The 15,375-nt window shown below is 34.7% G+C and overlaps 2 protein-coding genes across 2 annotated transcripts; one reads left to right on the top strand and one right to left on the bottom strand.

The window, feature by feature from the left end:
* Window positions 1-477: 477 nt before the first annotated feature.
* On the top strand, window positions 478-4,220 carry LOC105341657 (uncharacterized). The gene is made up of 3 exons (XM_011448287.4): window positions 478-638; window positions 1,863-1,989; window positions 4,049-4,220. The coding sequence occupies exons 1-3, from the start codon at window positions 524-526 to the stop codon at window positions 4,191-4,193; spliced, it is 387 nt and encodes a 128-aa protein (XP_011446589.3). The 5' UTR covers window positions 478-523; the 3' UTR covers window positions 4,194-4,220.
* Window positions 4,221-4,894: 674 nt separating this feature from the next.
* On the bottom strand, window positions 4,895-14,397 carry LOC105341656 (protein maelstrom homolog). The gene is made up of 15 exons (XM_066076401.1): window positions 14,162-14,397; window positions 13,933-14,049; window positions 13,041-13,125; window positions 12,467-12,613; window positions 11,843-11,884; window positions 11,461-11,594; window positions 10,263-10,465; window positions 10,019-10,081; window positions 9,614-9,803; window positions 9,146-9,230; window positions 8,764-9,054; window positions 6,495-6,589; window positions 6,212-6,371; window positions 5,732-5,821; window positions 4,895-5,285 (listed from the first exon to the last, which is right to left on the bottom strand). The coding sequence occupies exons 1-15, from the start codon at window positions 14,291-14,293 to the stop codon at window positions 5,245-5,247; spliced, it is 1,875 nt and encodes a 624-aa protein (XP_065932473.1). The 5' UTR covers window positions 14,294-14,397; the 3' UTR covers window positions 4,895-5,244.
* Window positions 14,398-15,375: the final 978 nt, after the last annotated feature.

The following is a 15,375-nucleotide window of genomic DNA, read 5'->3' as shown; positions in this document are numbered from 1 at the left end:
TGTGTATGCTTTATTTTTGCATTAATTGTAAAAAGAAACTTTTGGCTCACATTCAATATATACCGATCAATACCTAAAGATCTCAACTCCCAACCCCTCTATCCCCCCCCCCAAAAAAAAAAATGTGCAGATAATGAACGCCTCTACTTGTAATAATCAAGAATCAATTCATTTCGATTTCAGATTTAATATAAAAAAACAATTTTTTTAGATAAATTCACATACTAATATTACAGATTTTTTTAACCATCGCTAGCTAGTGAATTATAAAAAGGACAGCATATAAATCATGTAAATCATACTTTAAGAGACATGGTTTTTATGGGTACGTAATCATTTACTTGCGCAAACACTTTGATAGATTGTGCCCCACATGTTACATAAAAGATTTATTTAAAAGAAAAGGGCAAATTATAAGACTGATGATATATTACAGACAAAGGTCAGTATATTAGTAATCAATGGATGCAAGAATCTTTAAAAAGGGACACATCAACAGGCATACCAACACAAGTCACAGAAAATGGGTTCACGAAGCTTACTAACACTATTCCTTATTTGTGTGTCGTATCTATGTTGGAGCGCTGATGCTTCCTGCCATGTTGATAAATCGATTGGGAAGTTTAAAATTGACAAAGGTAAGGGGTATCCGATTTGATAGTCTGTGTTTTATATTTTCTATATTAATTTTCGTAACAGTTACATGTACCGGTATATTAAAAATTAATAAAACTACTGCTGTTTTCCGCGAGAAATCAGTTTGCTTAATAAGATCATTTAATTCATAAACAATTTTGAAAGCTAAAGATATCCAAAATTGTGGTATAATTCGACTAAGTAAATTTGGTTGCGTGATCAGTTTTATCAAAATTCGAATAAGTTAAAGTACATAGATATGGAAATTATCTAAAAAAAATTCGCAAGTTCTATTCATTTTTTTTTCAAATCATAATTTACATTGATATTTGTTTTACAAGAGCTGCATATATTTCGGGAATTTTATTTATATAAACTGATTTTGATAGATACAAAAGTAGCTGCATATATTTCGGTGATTTTATTTATATACACTGATTTCGATCGATACTTGCGTATTAAAAAGTTCACCCGACTCTTTCAGACGTGTCGTATTTGAAAATGCCATGTATTTAAATCGAGTTAAGTTGTATATAAACAATAATAATAAAACATTGGTCTTTATATAAACAATAATAATAAAACATTGGTCTTTTGTTCGTGAAATCATATTTAGTAAAAGATATACAGTACTTAATATACAGATCATGAGTTTGATAAAGCACCTGAAAGGGACTTGGACACGATTTGACTTAAAATTTTCAAATTTTATTTTTCCATTTTCATTGTTTATACTATGCTATGTCAAAATTTGAAAGTCAAATATCAAGTTATATATAAGCAAGATACAGAGTTCATAATTCTTTGTTTTGTAAACAAAGCTCGAATATTGTAAATTTTTTTTACATATGTGTGGTATTGGTGCAAGATTTATTCAAATGTATCTTTCTTTTGTTGATACTAGTATCTATAAAGATATTGAGTTAGTTTAAATTGTTTTTTACATGCCATTTTGTCTAAGAAATGGTAATTCTTTACATTACATACATGTATATTGTAAACAGCTATAAGACTCGAGCTTTGTTTACACTAACAACCAATTCTTACCTTTATATCTCGCTTGTAACTTGACTTAAACATTCAATATTTTGATCAATCATTTAAAATGCACCAGGTAACCATTTTCTACTCAAAATATAAAAATTAAATTTTTGATCTCAAATCGTACCCAAGTCCCTTTAAAACAGAGAAGAGTCTGCATTTGAATTTCCCGCGTTTTGTTTCAGTGGGGGGAGAAATGCATCTAACGTTTTACTGTTCGTACCGGGGGAAGAAGTGGTCTTATGGTATTATGGAGTTCGATGATGTTTGCGAGAGGTGTAATTGTAAATTCTTCTATCCGTCATGCTGCACGTGAGTATACACACTGAGTGAATCGCTTACGTTATGTAAGTCGTATTCATAATATGTACAATGTACAATTGTAGCAACAGCTAATGAAGTGTGTTGGGGGATGGGTGTACTCGCATTGGTATACGCGTTTACCCGGATCTTAAACAAGAGACGAAGACATAAAGAGCCCTCCTAATTTTAAGATATTCCCTAAGACAGAACTTAAGATATGCCTCAACATCGGCTGGGGGGGGGGGCAGCTCGCAACAACCACTTTTCTTAAAATTTCAAGAAATAGAGAATTATTGAACTTTGGAGGAGCCCCCCCCCCCCACCACTTTTAAGGAGCAGGTAAAATTTAATTAAGGTAAATTGATAGAATTAAATTGGTGGTGGGGGTGGGGGTAGCGAAGTACCTAAAACTTTAAATTTAAATGCATTGATCATATTTTTGTTGTTGTTTTTTTTTTGGCTTCATATATTTCTTCATTTCAAATATCATTGGATCAATTGAAAACATTAGTCACTGCTACGAATTCAACTTTTTTACATAAAATTTTGTCTAGTTGGTTCATTTTAAATAAATAGCCCGTGTTATGTTATATAACAGTTATTATGCTTTATACATGTATTCCTAAATTAGAAATGTATTGTTAGTTGAAGAATCTAAATTTCACAAAGTAACAATGTCATACAGAAGATTTAAAATGGAATGCAATTGTCCCATTTAGTAACAAATGTGGTTTAAAGGAGAAAAGATGTTGAACATTTAAGCTAAGTTCAACTTGATGTAAACGCGTGTTTTCTTGTTATGACCTTAATATGGGGCTTTTTTCTGCAAAAAGAAAACATCGCAAATGCACATCAGCTAATAAAAGAGTGAGGATGAAATGCAACTTTCTCATAAAGGATTTAGCATCGACATTCTAAAGTCAAATAACGGATTTTTTTTCATTCCTATAGTTCATAAACTACATCCCAGTCACTCCCTCAAAAAATAAGTTAACAATTCCACCCTCCCTAAAGGAAAACGCCTAAAATATCCCAGGAAAAAGAAAATCCTTTATTGTGGAGGAAAAGGACAAATCATTCAGTAATTGAGTATTTTTTCCTGTTTTTACCTTAAAGCAATATGAGCTGCAATTTTCATGATAAAATTTTTTTTAACGAAAATGTTATTTTTTTACTAAAATGACAAAAATTTCATGGCTTTTTTTTCGTCAAATTTTGGTGAAAAGGCCCGTTAAGGAGCCTTAATTGGAGCAAAATTGAATTATTGTCGAATAAAAAAGTTTTGATTATATAGTATTTTTTTGTTCAACTTTAATGTGCAAATGATTTATTCAACGTAACATGAAAAGTCGCAGTGTTAATTTTGGTTTTTTTTTTGGTGGAGAGGGGCTAATTTCTCATTTCACTTGAATTAAGAAAAAAAAGATCTTCGAAATATTGAACATGGAATTTGCTCTAAATTATTAAACAACTTTGGAGAATTCTTATTTTATAAAATACTTCAATACGACAGTACTACCCCAATTCATCTGATATTGCAGGCACGTAGCATCGTTTTTTAAAGTAGGGGGGGGGGGGCAGACTCATCCAAATTTTCAAAATCCTAATCCGTGGGGGAGGGGGGGGATTTAAAAAATTAGTTGCTGCGAGAAAAAGTGGGGGGCTGGCCCCCCTGATGCTACGTGCCTGTATTGTTTACCGATACATCTCTTTACAGGTAATTTATTGCCCATACTACAATAATATTACAGTTAAAAGAAAATTTATCTGTGATGAAGAGATTTACTTTTTTTAAGAGCGATAGATCGGTGGAAATCGGCATTCATTTCCGTCAAGTATTTCAAGAATTTGAATAATTTCACCGGGTTTATTTTCTCCAAATACTTTTGATAATGTTTAGGTTAAGTTACACAAATGAATGCAACTGTGTAAAATATGTATATTGCCGATCGTTCATCGTTGAAAAAAAATGTTTTCATGAAAATTTGTTATTAAATCAATTTACCAATGAGAAAGCAAAACACGTTTTTGTTAATTTTGTTAACTGATGGTTGTTTTTGTTTGTCAGCCTGGGCTCGGGAGTGACCACGGAGTACGAGGGCTGTACTAAGGTGACCCACGGCTGTCAGGCTCGCTACTACAGGCTGGTCAACGGACGGAAGATGGACTGCTTCTCCGATCTACCGTTTGACGAAAACTTCTGGTTGAAATAAAAGTCTATACACTTTGTTAATATAATACTATTTTTTAAAAATGTTTAAATTGGTTTGAGGTCTCAAGATTTCGAAATAAAAATTGTGATATCGTTGGCTTTGTCTAGTATATAAGCAGATGCAAAATATAAAAGTAAAGTTCATACATTCTGTGAAGGGAGCAATCAGTGAAGAAAACATTTGGATCATCCGATGACCCAAGTCACCAGCTGAGGTTCATGTTGAACATCCATCGCAACTTCTCGGGTCTTTCCGGCAGAGCAAGGAAAAAAATTCTCGAATGTATTAAATGAATACAGGCGTCCATGACAACCCCCCTTTTTATAAAACTCCATATAAATCCAACACATATTGCGGCCTGTTGATATGTGTGGTAGACTTCATTAAACTCAATGATATACATGTATTCTAAAATGTACCACAGAAGTGACATACAAGGCTGTCATGCCAATACTTATTTTAATGGGAAGTGACCCCATTTTGTATAAAATTCTATATGGTAGATTTATATGTATAATTTATAGACCTATATATACAATCACAAGTGACGTGCAAATGGTTATCTGTATTTAAGAATAACCTATAGTGCATACATTGAGATAAAGTACAAAATTAAATGGACCAATCACCCTAAAGTTTTGCAGTAACTATCCTTATAATGCCTGTCTTGTCTGAATATGAAATACTTGGTACCATTCAAATTTAAAGACGTAACAATCATTTATTCTCAAATAAAAAAGTACAGTGTATTTGTAAAATTTGTCACTCAGACATCAGAACAAAAAAATCTATGTATGTAATGAATATACATACTAGACAATCTCAAATCAAATTCTTCATCAGATACACCCGTATCAAAACAAACTCTCTAAATCACATTTATACTGTTAAAGTTCATATAAAAATATATGGTCCAGTTGAATGGTTTCCAAGGAAATCCAAATTCCTTTCAAGTTCCTCCTGCCCTTGGTTTTAAGCAGACTGACTTATGTGCTTGTACTGGTATTTTGTAACCAGTTTGTACCCAACACAACATCCACCTATCATCTGGTCAGTTTCCAAATTGCAGCAATTGAAGATGTCTTTGCACATCTGTAATATAAGATATAAAAGCCTCATCAAAGTCAGCAGGTCAACTACATATACTGTAAATAACTTATATTACGCGAGTACTTAATTCTGCGACCCCGCTGGATTGTATCAAATCGCGAGAATATAAAATCGCAAACGTGGAACTTTGCTATTTATTTCTTATAGTTCTCAACTCCCAGAAAATAATGGCGAGATTTTAAAATCTGCGAAGGGTGCTTCTTGCGATTTCACGCGAAAATAAACTCCTCATGCTTAATTAAGAATTTACAGTAAACAATAACACACAACCAATTTCAGTATTTCCAAGAATCCAGCATCACCAATTCAACATCTCAAGATGAACCTTTAAATATCTTAATACATGTACCGAATACAACATGTACTTCATTCAAAATCTTACCCACGGATGTGAACATTGGTAAATACTGGAGAACACCCTCACTTACCCATGCCCGGCGGAGCGTAGCCGCGCCCTTTGGGTAGCTTCAGACTTGGATCTACTGTCTCCATGATTCCTCTTCCTCTTCCACTTATCTCTATAAAACAAAATTCAATACATCTTTTTTTTCAGAAAAATGCATCAATGGTATTTCCAACTGATTTTCATTACCAGTTAAAACCCAATAATTTAATTGTTTCCATGATACTTTCGAATAAAAATAAAAAGGAACTTAAAAATGCTCTTGATTCACAATTTTATACCTTTACTACATGTACTAAGTATTGTCAAAGCAGAGGAAAAACTTAAAAGAATGGCCATCTTGAGAAAAAATACATGTCAATTAAAATGTTTCATAAAAAATATGATAAATTAAAGAATGGCTTATTTTGATTATTTCACTTCTACTAATAATGAACCTGGAGCTGTGCTCCAATGCCAATTAGAGCTTTGCAGTTTGGTTATTGGTTCTTTTAAACAAGTTTACCTCTCTGAGGCTGTGCCATGGGACTGATGACTCTCTGTTGCTGGGGTACTAGGTTCCTGACGGGCTGTTCCATCCGGCTGAACCCTGGCGGCACAGTGGAGCCGTTCTGTGGGTTGGATATCGTAGTGTTTTGTAGACTCTGTGAAATGCTGCTCAGTGACTGAAAATTTAAAAACAAACGTTTTATTTCAATAAATAATGTCTGCTTTTAGGCCTTCTTTTATATCAACAATGGCAAGTTCATAGAGGAGCAGCAAGTATTTTTCTTGCATTTCATACTCACTGGCTTAGATGGTTCATCTTTGACCCAGGATGCTGGGGGGACAGGTGCTGAACTTGGATCAGGAGCCATAGCTCGTCCAGCAAACTTTTGTCCAGCTTAATCAAAATCAATAGTAAACTCTGAATCGTTCACAAATAGTAGTTCAAACAATTCTGTTAACATCAGATGTATTATGGTTCAACAAGATACATGTATCTGTGAGCCAATGCTCACTAGTGATACCCCCGCTCTGATGTGAATATGCAAAATAAGCAAAGTCGACATTTAACAGAAAGCTGGCATCCGATTGGTAGAGAAATATATCCCACAATATAGCATGCCTAAACAGACAGTGTGTTAAAATTTCAAGCATCTGCGATAAACAGTTGCTGAGAAATCTTTGAGGAAAATTTGTTTGAAAATTTTGGCTAAAATAAACAAAGTACTCATTTAACAGGAAGTTGACGTCCGATTGGTACAAAAATATATCCCACGATACGGCATGCCTTAACAAACACTGTGTAAAAATTTCAAGCATCTGCGATAAATAGCTGCTGAGAAATCTTTGACAAAAATTTGTTTGAAAATTTTGGCTAAAAATAAACAGTCATCATTTCACAGGAAGTTTGACGTCCGATTGATACAAAAATATATCCCTCAATATGGCATGCCTATACAAATAGTGTGTTAAAATTTCAAGCATCTGCGATAAATAGCTGCTGAGAAATCTTTGACGGAAATTTGTTTGAAAATTTTGGCTAAAAATAAACAAAGTTGTCATTTAACAGGAAGTTGACGCCGATTGGTACAAAAATATATCCCACGATATGGCATGCCTATACAAATATTGTGTATAAATTTCAAGCATCTGCGATAAATAGCTGCTGAGAAATCTTTGACGAAAATTTGTTTGAAAATTTTGGTTAAAAAATAAGCAAAGTCGTCATTTAACAGGAAGTTGACGTCTGATTGGTACAAAAATATATCCCACGATATGGCATGCCTATACAAATATTGTGCATAAATTTCAAGCATCTGCGATAAATAGCTGCTGAGAAATCTTTGACGAAAATTTGTTTGAAAATTTTGGTTAAAAAATAAGCAAAGTCGTCATTTAACAGGAAGTTGACGTCTGATTGGTACAAAAATATATCCCACGATATGGCATGCCTTAACAAACACTGTGTTAAAATTTCAAGCATCTGCAATAAACAGTTGCTGAGAAATCTTTGAGGAAAATTTGTTTGAAAATTTTGGCTAAAATAAACAAAGTACTCATTTAACAGGAAGTTGACGTCCGATTGGTACAAAAATATATCCCACGATACGGCATGCCTTAACAAACACTGTGTAAAAATTTCAAGCATCTGCGATAAATAGCTGCTGAGAAATCTTTGACGAAAATTTGTTTGAAAATTTTGGCTAAAAATAAACAGTCATCGTTTCACAGGAAGTTTGACGTCCGATTGGTACAAAAATATATCCCTCAATATGGCATGCCTATACAAATAGTGTGTTAAAATTTCAAGCATCTGCGATAAATAGTTGCTGAGAAATCTTTGACGGAAATTTGTTTGAAAATTTTGGCTAAAAATAAACAAAGTCGTCATTTAACAGGAAGTTGACGCCGATTGGTACAAAAATATATCCCACGATATGGCATGCCTATACAAATATTGTGTATAAATTTCAAGCATCTGCGATAAATAGCTGCTGAGAAATCTTTGACGAAAATTTGTTTGAAAATTTTGGTTAAAAAATAAGCAAAGTCGTCATTTAACAGGAAGTTGACGTCTGATTGGTACAAAAATATATCCCACGATATGGCATGCCTATACAAATACTGTGTTAAAATTTCAAGCATCTGCGATAAACAGTTGCTGAGATTTCTTTGACGAAAATTTGTTTGAAAATTTTGGTTAAAAAATAAGCAAAGTCGTCATTTAACAGGAAGTTGGCGTCCGATTGGTACAAAAATATATCCCACGATATGGCATGCCTATACAAATACTGTGTTAAAATTTCAAGCATCTGCGATAAATAGTTGCTGAGATAAATGCGACAGAAATTTTTGTTACGGACGGACAGACAGACACACAAGGGTAAAACAGTATACCCCCTCTCCTTCGGAGCGGGGGTATAAAAAGATAAAAAGCCCCCTGAAAATCAAATTTGAAACTGTGTTGAAAAGACAGTATAATATTCACACTAAACATAAAGACTATAATACCAACCTTGTTTCACATAGAATTCAGATTCAGAGAGACAGCCTTGTGTTAAGAAATCTTACCTGGGGGCTGAGAGTGACTGAGAGGAACTCCTCGTCCGATGCCGACCCCCTTTACTCCTGCCCCTCGCCCAAGCCCGGGAAAATCCCCTGCACTGGCAGTGAAACCACCAAGAGGAATTCCAGCCACTCCTCCCATTCCTCGTCCCAGGGATGGAAACTCAGTCTGTGTAGATTTTGGGGGTGGAGGGTTGGCAGGAATAGGCTGGCCAGACCACATGCCTCGCCCCATACTTGGGGCCTGGGGTTTCTGTTGTTCTGCCCATGGATCCTTTGGTGCAGGGGCCATGTTAACTAGAAAAATATACAGAAACATAGTATCATACATAAAAGATCTGCATACTGCCAGCTATTTATGTTACACTTAAGCAGCACAATGCTTTACCTGGGATATGAGGACGTCTAAGAGAAGTGATAGACCCAACATCGTCATCATCACTTTCGTCAGAGATATCAGCTTTAAAGTTTTTCTACCAAAATCAAAACATATTACCTCATTAAATAACAATTTAAAGTAATTAAGTAATCCAAAGTAATTAAGACACAGAGAGGTACTGCTTTCCAAGCAACACCACATGAACATGAATAAAGTATACTGTGGTTTCATTAATTTTCGTGGGTATCAATTTTCGTGGATTTTCTGAAAACCACAGTTTCAAGGACAAGTAATTTCTTGGCCAATGATCCTATCAATACAAAATGTTGGTTGAAATTGAACTTCAATGAACATTTAATTTCGTGGATCAACTTGACAACGAAATCCGCGAAAATTGGTATTCAACGAAAATTGATGAAACCACAGTAGCTCATTACTGAGGAAGCATAGCACTAACACATAACTAAACCATCATACCTTTGCCAGGGCACTATAACTGTTGGTCTGCCTTGTAGGGGGCATCTGATTTCTCTGGACCTGGGGAGGAGCTCTGACCTTCATTGAGGAGGGGGGCATGGCAACAACCGCATTGTCCGGGCGTGCAGGAAGGTGTCTTTCTGTCAGCTCAATTTTCAATAAACCACATAAACTGTCTGACATTGCGTATCTGTTTGAATAATTAAAAAAAATATGTTTACTGTACATTATACTTCAAATGTTAGGTGATTTCAGTTTGATAAATTCAAACTTGTGCAACAAAAAAAAAATATAAAAAAAAATTCTATTAAGTTAGAAAAAAGAACTACTATTGTATTAGCTAAGTCTTACTAAATCATGTTTTCCATTTTACACAAGGTGGGTTTTATTCTACAAGAAACTTACGAGTATCTCTGAATGATCCCCAGCGAGCAGTATTTACACTCCAGTTCCTCATGGTAGTCACATCTTAAAAAAAAACACCTTTCACTAACTACAACTAATTAACATGATCCAATTTTTCTTCCTTTAAGAAATAGCTTAATTTATTTTTAAAACAAAGGTCGAAAAATCAAAATCAAACAAAAATGTGATGATATTGATGATAAAATTCAGCTAAGTAAAAGAATAAAGGGAAAAAAAAACCCACCTTGTTTTTGGTTCATAGTCCCATGAGCTTGAGGTCAGCATTTCAATGACCCGGGTCTTGGAGACAGACTTGCCTATATGATGATATAGGTCAGTGACCATGCCCTCCAGTTCATACACTTTCCTCAAACGGTTGGGGATACCTAGGCATGCTCTTCCATGAATCCATTCCAAGCAATATGTCGTCTCTTTTATATCATTACCCTGTCCGAGGATAAATGAAGAAATGAATATTTTATAAAGAAACAAGAGGCCCAGGGGCCACATCCTTCACCTGAGCAACAATAGCCATAACTCTGATCAAATCAGCATTACAGTATCAAAATATCTTGACAACTAAGTACAGTAGATCTTGCACAAAAGTTAAACAAAGTGCCAATTTTTATCCAATAATTTTTATGGTAAATACCAAATATTTGTGAAAATATCTTTCTCTATTCCTATTCAAAAATCCCCCCTCTGTGGTCCTACTTTTCTCCAGAAAACCATGGTTTGATCAAATTTTAATCTGCACAACAAGTTTCAGCATGTTAGCTGGATAATTTTTCAGAAGATTTTTCTCTATATCTTCTGATGTAAATTTTGACCCCACCCCCATTATGCCCCACTATAGCCCCAGGACCACAATTTGAACAAATTTTAAATCTAACTACCTGAGGATGCCTCCACACAAGTTTAAGCTTTTCTGGCCTAGTAGTTTTTTGAGAAAAAGATTTTTAAAGATTTTCCCTATTTACTCCTTTGAAAAAATTCTCTCATTGTGACCCCATCATATCCCCAGGGAACATGATTTGAATTTAGGATGCTTCCACACAAGTTTCAGCTTTTCTGGCAAAATTGTTTATAAGAAGACATTCAAAAATATCAACAAATTTTCAATAATTCTAAATCATCTCCCCTTTAAAAAGGTGTGGCCCTGCATTTGAACAAACCTGAATCCCTTGAATTGATGCTTTGTGCCAAGTTTAATTGAAATCGACTTGGTAGTTCTGGAGAAGATGAAAATGTGAAAAGTTTACGACAATGGTGCTAACAATAAAGACACCAGACAATAGACAAATCTTGATCAGAAAACCTCACTTGAGCCTTTGGCTCAGGTAAGCTAAAAATAAAGAGGATGTCAATTTTCCAACATAAAAAAAAAAATTAGAATAACATATTCTGTAGTAACACACCAAAAAATAAACACCAATACCAACCAGACAATACAAGGGAGGGTACTCCGGCTTCTCTCCATTTGGATTCACAAAATTTTCCAGTTGAATCCATAGTCCTCTGTAATTGGAGTCAGCATTCTCAAAATTCTCCATAGGAATCTTGTGATAGTCTTCACCTATAAACAAAAGTGAATGTACAAGGTAGAAAAGAAGATTGAGATATGTTGACATTGTAATATGACAGGGAATAAATTGGCAAAGGGAGGAGGAAATTAGCAGTCTGACAGTTTGAGGTCTGCACTGATCTCACAGATTTTAAATTTGTTAAAATCAGTGTTTCTGTTGAAAAATCACAAACCTATTAAGGGAAAAACATACCAGTGGTTTAAATATTTTACTTCAATCATATCAGAGAAGTTCTTACTTTTCTCTTTGCATGCTCCTCTGTAGCCCATAGGAATTCTACCTGTAAACAGATGAGCTTCCATTTTTAACAATGTTTATATTTGTGATAAGTTTAAAAGACCTAAACATAACAGGCAGCACCTATACCCCACATGTACATTTTGGGCTTAAAGGGTACCTTTTTATACTTTTTTAAATAAAACAAGACATGTTTGTAAAACACTTATGCCCCCTCCCTTGGAAACATCCACAAAGAAAATGAACATAAACTGCAAATATTTGGAATTTTTCTAAGTCCAAGGGCCATAACTCTGTTGAAAATTGCTAGATCGTACCCAATATCGAACTTGACTTAGATATTATCATGATAAACCTGTATACCAAACTTCATTTCAATATATTTATCCTTTGCAAAGAAAATGAGCGGAAACTGTTGGTGGACTGACCGACCGACAGACAGCAGCAAAGCAATATGCCCTCCATTCTTCGAAGGGGGGGGGGGGGGGGGGGGGGGGGGGGCATAAAAAGCATGGTATTTCTAGATTTTACTATAACACATCAGATCAAACATAACAAATAACATTTGTTGGTGGACAAATAGTGACCAAACAGGATATCTAAGAAAAAACATGTATGTACAAACCTGCCTCAATGAACCTGTGTAGTTTTTTACTGATCCCCCGTTTAACGCTGTACTCAATCACTCCGATCTCTGCTGGCAGGTAATGGCCATCATCTGTCACACATAGAGTCTGGAAGTTTATCAGGTAAAACACCTCATTGGCTATGGCTGAAAAACAATGTTTACTTTGAAAAGTATGCATGTGAATTAACTGTAACAATCTGTTGCACTGCTACACTTAATTATAACTTTTTTAAATGCAATCCTCATAACATTTTTTTCATACTCCATTTTTTCATTAAATAAAGGTTTTATTCCTTCATATCAATACTGTAACAGAATAGGAGGCTGACCACAACTAGGCTCCAACCCAAAACCCTTCATTTTAAATCCAACTGTGAACACTTTATCAACAAAGCTAAAGGGTTAAACCACTAGACACTGCTAGTAGAAGCTTGGTGTTACTGAGCCTATAATATACACACTATCCATTTATACATGTGTACATGTAAACACTTTTATTAAAGTTTTGTTTCTGAACAAATGGTATGTTACTGTCTTATGAATTGCCCAAGTCTTTAGAATGCAGACTTACCTTCCCCTGGGGGCCACTTTTCACAGACAGCCTTTCTCTCTTTCTGTCTCTGTTGTTCCGTTTCTGCATCATGGTCTACCCGCTCCTATATATAAGTCAATAATAAAGAGCCTCAATCAAAATAATCTTTGCTTGCCCTTAGCCAGCAAAATCAAGATTGACTCAAATTGTCTAATATTTCCGTTTTAGATGTATTCCATTATTTTATTTTTTTTTAACAAAAAAAATGGTGACTTCATAACTCAATCTTGAGATGTTATTACATTACAGGTCTCTTCAAATCAAAACCCCTCTCATATCTTTTACTGTCTTAATCTTATTAACAGGACAAAGCATCCTTCTATTGCTAGGCAAAACTGAGGTCACACCATAAAAATTGTTTATTAGTCATGTAACTTGTTTTCAATGACATTTTTTTGATCTTCAGAAATAGTTTCTCTGGTTTCAATTATGACATGTAATTTTCACTTTTTCAATGCAATGCATTAAAGCAAAGCTAGACAAATTACACGACACCGAGCAATTTCTAAGTCCTGACCTCCTCTTTGCCTGCAATTGAAAGAAAAAATTCCCATCCGGCTAATGATTGCAGTATTAATTTCAAGACAGGTATTAAAACAGATGATTTAGAGAAGAGTCTTGTAACATATCATCTGCCCGACTTGTGGCATGCCAGCAAACTGACATCAAGCTAGTTTTATAATTTGTAAATGTATATTTAGAGGCAAGTAATAAATAATAAACTAATTGATACAGCAACCTAGTAAGTATCTTTTGTGCACGCGGATGCTGTGTTAGTTTCATAGTCTAAGATCCATATGCTGCAGAGTTACATTCACATAAGATTATGTTATACCCTAAGTAGCATACTTTGCTATGACAATACACATACGGAGAGCAGTTGTCCTTGATTATCCATTCGGAAACGGTCACCCTCGACTCCTTTCATTTGTTTCTTGCATTCTTTGGCCTTTCTTTCATAGATTGCCTTGTCTTTCTCGGGTAAAGCCTAATACAAAATTTAAATTTGAAAAAGTCATGAATTAAGAATTTCAGAAGTCAAATCATTCATACACAACTAAATACATAAAAAAAAATAACTTCCTGTTTATTATAAGTACCTTCCATCGTGGATGGGCAATGGGAACCAAATCTTGAACACCATTTGGGAACACACGCCCTTCCTTTCTGAGAGCTGGTTCTATATCCTTCATAAAAAAATAAAATGCATTTCTGGCAGGTTTCTTTGGCATGATGCTCTACTGAAAAAAATACACTTTTGCACATAAACTCGTGGTTTTCTAAATTGGAGCACCTGACATTCGCGGGAAATAGATTTAGATTTTTACATTTTTGTGTACATCGATCCCGATCCGATTTCATAGCCACACAACGAAGTTTAGTTTCACACAAGGATCAGGCAATTACTGATTAGACATAAATAGTATACGAATGAAACTATGAAAAACACCGAAACCATATTGACTTGATATTTACAGTGGGTGGAATTGCCAAACATCTGAACCTAGCAAAAACCATCTGCGAATCTATAGACCCTAGACCCGGGTAGGGGGGGGGTCGAAATTCGAACAGTGAATTTTTTATATATTTTTTTTTTTACATTTTATTTTATTTCATTTTCCTGAAACATGTTAAATAAATACTTACACGCTCGCATTCAACTATATTCAGAGTCACGGCCTGCTTATATTGAAGTTTTCTACAAGAAAACAACACCCCCCCCCCCTCAAAATGAACACAAATAAACAATTGCCCCTCCCCTTTCCAGCAAACACAATACGAAATTATCACTAGGACCCCCTCCCACTTCTAAAAAAAATACTTGATCCAACCATGAAGCTTGAAAACTCAAATGACAATGGACAAGGGCGGATCTATAGTACTGCATACAAGTACAACATGTATATACATTTTAGGGAGTGTACGTTCAGTTTATGGGTGTGGGGTGGAGTCATCAACGATTTAAAATAACTTACATTTTGGTGAGGTAAAATGGTATATAATATGATATACATGTAGTACTTGCTACAACATTCCTAACCCCATTTAACAAACAATAAAAAAAAACCCCAAAATTAAGAGAACCAAACAGAATTTACAACCTAGTAAACGAATTATATGATGGAGATGAATCATACAGGAAGTAACCAGGACGTGTTTTGGCCCACCATCCTCATTTGCTAGCGTCTAGATGAAGAACTAATCCTAGTAGCACCGTGTCGGTCTTGTAAAACTTTTGAACCTTTTTCAAATGATGTGAACAAATTTTATTCTATAAATCGTATGGTATACAAATTAAGGTTCAGTAAACTAA

This window comes from Magallana gigas, chromosome 2 (assembly GCF_963853765.1).
Source record: "Magallana gigas chromosome 2, xbMagGiga1.1, whole genome shotgun sequence".
Classification (NCBI taxonomy): Eukaryota; Metazoa; Mollusca; class Bivalvia; order Ostreida; family Ostreidae; genus Magallana; species Magallana gigas.
Note: the sequence above shows the minus strand (reverse complement) of the source record. Positions and strands in the feature narration are given on the sequence as shown.